The following is a 4513-nucleotide window of genomic DNA, read 5'->3' as shown; positions in this document are numbered from 1 at the left end:
CTTACATGGGTGGTCCTGTTCGTAACTGGAATTCGGGTTTAACGAAGAAGGGAACAGAGTCTTTCATAAAACTCCGTGCCAGATATACTGAAGCATTGCTTATTGGAGATACTAACAAGAAGGCTTTTGAGACACTTACAATGATAAAGAAGAAGTTTGAGAATGACAGCAAAAAAGAAGATATTGATGTTGAAAACATGATTAGAGAATTTAAACCCCCTGTATACTAACTTCTATGACTTGATAATAGCGTTTTGTAATAGTGGTTTCGAATATAATCACCCAAATTATCATTTTATCTACTACAACTATGATTTTGTCATTATATCGTTTTATCAGTCAGAAGTATCATTTTATCATTTTATCTGCTGAAAGTATCATTTTATCAACTGCGAGTATCATTTTATAATTTTATAAGTCAGAAGTATCATTTTATCAGCTTATATATCATTTTGTGAGATTAAAACATCATTTTATCCGTTGATAGTATCATTTTATCAGCTTATATGTCATTTTTTCCAGCTTATACATCATTTTATAAGGTTATTGTCATTTTATTTGCTGCGAGTATCATTTTTTCAGGTTAAAGTATCATTTTATCAGTTTATAAACAAAAGAATGATGTTATCAGCCAAAGTATCATTTTATCAGTCAGAAGTATCATTTTATCATTTTATCTGCTGAAAGTATCATTTTATCAACTGCGAGTATCATTTTATAATTTTATAAGCCAAAAGTATCATTTTACTAGCTTATATATCATTTTTTATGTCATTTTTTCAGGTTAAAGTATCATTTTATCAGTTTATAAACAAAAGAATGATGTTATCAGCTAAAGTATCATTTTATCAGTCAGAAGTATCATTTTATCAACTGCGAGTATCATTTTATCAACTGCGAGTACCATTTTATCAGCTTATATATCATTTTTGATGTCATTTTTTCAGGTTAAAGTATCATTTTATCAGTTTATAAACAAAAGAATGAGTTTATCAGCCAAAATGTCATTTTATACACCTAAAATACCTAAACTATATCAAATGGCTTCAATCTGACTTCTCATTGACTCTACCACAATTTCTTGAATCATGACGACCCATCTCATGACATTTACCACACCGTCGTAGAGGCTTATTTGCTTTCCTTATTGCACTCTGCCTCTTTGCTACTTTGCCACTAGCTGATCCTTTAGTACTAACAACGTCTGGAGGATGTACATCAATTACATCAGGTACTGCCATTCCATAAAAATCCTCAACCATCTTCTTCTTTTCAATGACTGAAGGTGCTGCACAATTTCCAAACATATGTTGTTCCAAATCATCAAGACCAGCACTTAACAAAGACAAATGATCCATACTTCCTTCAGACTTTTGGACTAATCGATAAAAGTTGGAGAACAACTTTTTCTTAACTTCCTGCTTTTCATCCAAATCTGCAAGATAAAAGATAACATTATTACAATAAGTACTATCATTTCTCTGACTGAAAAATAGAATTTTTACAAATAAAGGTTAAAAATGGAACACACGTTCAAATGGTTGTTGTTCCTCAGATGGTAGACCATGTGCTGCCTTTAGTAAAGAGCTCTTCAACCACCTTCGACCAAAATATTTCTCAGGAATGAGATTAGCAGACTTATTCTTCAACAAACAAAATATATGACAACATAACAAACCAATTCTGGAAAACTTCTTGCAACTACAGTCGAATGTGTCTTGCTTACAATCATACATAACATCCAATGTTCTACCATATTGGTCCTTGACCTGATGCTTCTTGATGTTATCCTCAACAGTAGTTATAGAAACAATCTCACACACAATACTTATTTCATGTTGTACATGTTTGAAAATAGAATCAGTGTAGATTGTAGATGCATGCTTCTCAATAGGCAATTGGGTTGACAAATCAGGAATAGTTGAGTAATCCAAGTAGTTCAATCGTGAATTGGTATTCCTTTGATCTCCCACAGCATAATTAAAGAAATTGATGAACTGTACAAGATTTGCTTGTGGCTTTGTGTAGTTTTTAAAAAAGCTATTCTCCGATTCAGACATCGATGTAGTCCTAAGAAGCGACCCCATCGGAAAATCTCGAAAATAAGCAGGAACCCAGAATTCTCTATCTTCAAACATTGATCCAAACCAGTGCACGTCTTCTAATCCATACCGTTCCATTATATCATTCCATATTATATCAAACTCATCAGGCTCTAACAAATCAGACCAAACACATGCATTCAACTCTTTTTTGAAATCTTCATTACCAAGTAAAGATTTAGGCAACTTATCTGACACCTTAACCATGATATGCCACATACACCATCGGTGCCTTGTTTGTAAAAGTACTTGTTGAACAGCAAGTTTGATCCCCCAATCTTGATCAGTGATAATCAATTTGGGTGCTACCCCCATGCATCGAACAAAACAGCCAAACAACCAAGAATAGGATTCTCTACCTTCACTTGATAACAAGCCAGCTCCAAATGTAACTGGTCTAGAATGGTTATCTTTTCCAGTGAATGGAGCAAAAATCATGCAATACCTTCAGAATATAACATAAAAATGAATTATATTTATCAGCTATGAGTATCATTTTATCAGCTATGAGTATCATTTTATCAGCCAGAAGTATCATTTTATCAGCAATGAGTATCATTTTATCAGCTAAAAGTATCATTTTATCAGCAATGAGTATCATTTTATCAGCCAAAAGTATCATTTTATCAGCAATGAGTATCATTTTATCAGCCAAAAGTATCATTTTATTAGTAAGAAGTATCATTTTATCAGCAATGAGTATCATTTTATCAGCCAAAAGTATCATTTTATCTGCAATGAGTATCATTTTATCAGCCAAAAGTATCATTTTATCAGCAATGAGTATCATTTTATCAGCTATTGACAGAAGGGATACTATTTTATGATGCAAAAGTATCATTTTATCATTTTATTATGCAAAAGCACAATTTCTATCATTTTATCATGCAAAAGTATCATTTTATTAGTAAGAACTATCATTTTATCTACTGCAAGTATCATTTTATCAGCAATGAGTATCATATTATCAGATATGAGTATCATTTTATCAGATATGAGTATCATTTTATCAGCAAAAAGTATCATTTTATGTCTATTAGCAACAAAAGTAATATACCTGTTAGTGTTGTATGTTGAATCAAATGAAATTACATCTCCAAACATATGATAATTTCGTCTTGAAATAGCATCAGCCCAAAAGAGTCTAGTTAACTTTCCATGAGATCCTATCTCAATTTCATAATAGAAGGCATCAGATGATTCCTTTTGAGAACGCATATAATCAAAAATCATTTGAGCATCTGAACCATCAATATTGGACATAATATCACGATAACCATTTCTAATATCAATAATATCACATCCAACATTTTCAGGTCCACCCATTATCTCCTTCAAAAGTTTGAATGTGAGAGTGGGACCAATATTACACCTGCCACAATCCTCCATAAACCTCCGATGAATAGGATCCAGATTGCGATTGGCCATCATAAAATGCCTATGCTCATCCGCAACCATTAAGTGATTATGATACTCAACAAACTGATAAACCTCATATCCTCTGCTCTTGCCATCTGAATAATATCTCAAATTGAGCTTAGCAAGACATTCACACCTAAATGACCGACACCTACGCTTCTTAAAAGACACTTCAGTTGATTGGGATGCATGACCAGGTATAAAATTCTTAGAGCCTTGTCTGTTGCAAGCCAAATACTGCCACTTAGTAATACCTTGAACTGATTTGTTACCCATTTTACGAATGCCAAAACCAACTGAACGAGCATAATGTTCATAGAAACCAACTGCTTCTACTAATGTATTGAATTTCATACCAATCATTGGCTTCAAAGCATCATCACAAACAGGAATGTACATACCTACAAATCAGTAAAAGTGTCATTTTATCATAGTATCATTTTATCATAATATCATTTTATGCACTAAAAGTATCATTTTATGCAGTAAAAATATCATGTTATGCAATAAACCTATCATCACAAACAGGAATGTAAATACCTACAAATCAGTAATAGAATCATTTTATCATAGTATCATTTTATCATAGTATCATTTTATCTGACAAAACTATCATGTTATGCAGTAAACCTATCATCACAAACAGGAATGTACATACCTACAAATCAGTAATAGTATCATTTTATCATAGTATCATTTTATCATAATATCATTTTATCCGACAAAACTATCATGTTATGCAGTAAACCTAACATTTATAAGCCAAAAGTATCATTTTAACACATAATCGACAATACATAATATAATCAAATAAGAATTTCAGTACATCAGAAACATAAACCAATCAACAACTAATATTAATCTAAAATCAAATTCAATACATGAATATGAACACAATCAATAAGCTAAATAATAGATAATGATTGTTACCTTCGTTATTTGCTACAGATTCCATCGAAGCAAATTTTCACAGCAATTGAAGAGGTAATCAA

At 31.7% G+C, this 4513-nt stretch overlaps 1 protein-coding gene across 1 annotated transcript; it reads right to left on the bottom strand.

Annotated features, from left to right (window-relative positions):
* Positions 1 to 959: 959 nt before the first annotated feature.
* LOC148934330 (protein FAR1-RELATED SEQUENCE 5-like) lies at positions 960 to 3958 on the bottom strand. The gene is made up of 4 exons (XM_089062271.1): positions 3160 to 3958; positions 2059 to 2547; positions 1532 to 1827; positions 960 to 1435 (listed from the first exon to the last, which is right to left on the bottom strand). Exons 1-4 carry the CDS (start codon positions 3918 to 3920, stop codon positions 1047 to 1049), a joined length of 1935 nt encoding a protein of 644 aa, XP_088918397.1. The 5' UTR covers positions 3921 to 3958; the 3' UTR covers positions 960 to 1046.
* Positions 3959 to 4513: the final 555 nt, after the last annotated feature.

The sequence above is a fragment of the Salvia hispanica genome, chromosome 1, assembly GCF_029641045.1.
Source record: "Salvia hispanica isolate PSC_SH4W2 chromosome 1, Shi_PSC_v1, whole genome shotgun sequence".
Taxonomy (NCBI): domain Eukaryota; kingdom Viridiplantae; phylum Streptophyta; class Magnoliopsida; order Lamiales; family Lamiaceae; genus Salvia; species Salvia hispanica.
Note: the sequence above shows the minus strand (reverse complement) of the source record. Positions and strands in the feature narration are given on the sequence as shown.

What these genes read in the sequence shown, in the direction of transcription:
- LOC148934330 (XM_089062271.1), bottom strand. Translation starts at nt 3,920, where the DNA reads ATGTACATTCCTGTTTGTGATGATGCTTTGAAGCCAATGATTGGTATG. An exon ending in TCAACATACAACACTAACAG is followed by an intron (nt 2,548 to 3,159) that starts GTATATTACTTT and finishes TATATTCTGAAG; the next exon opens with GTATTGCATGATTTTTGCTC. An exon ending in CTTCTTAGGACTACATCGAT is followed by an intron (nt 1,828 to 2,058) that starts GTCTGAATCGGA and finishes ACATGAAATAAG; the next exon opens with TATTGTGTGTGAGATTGTTT.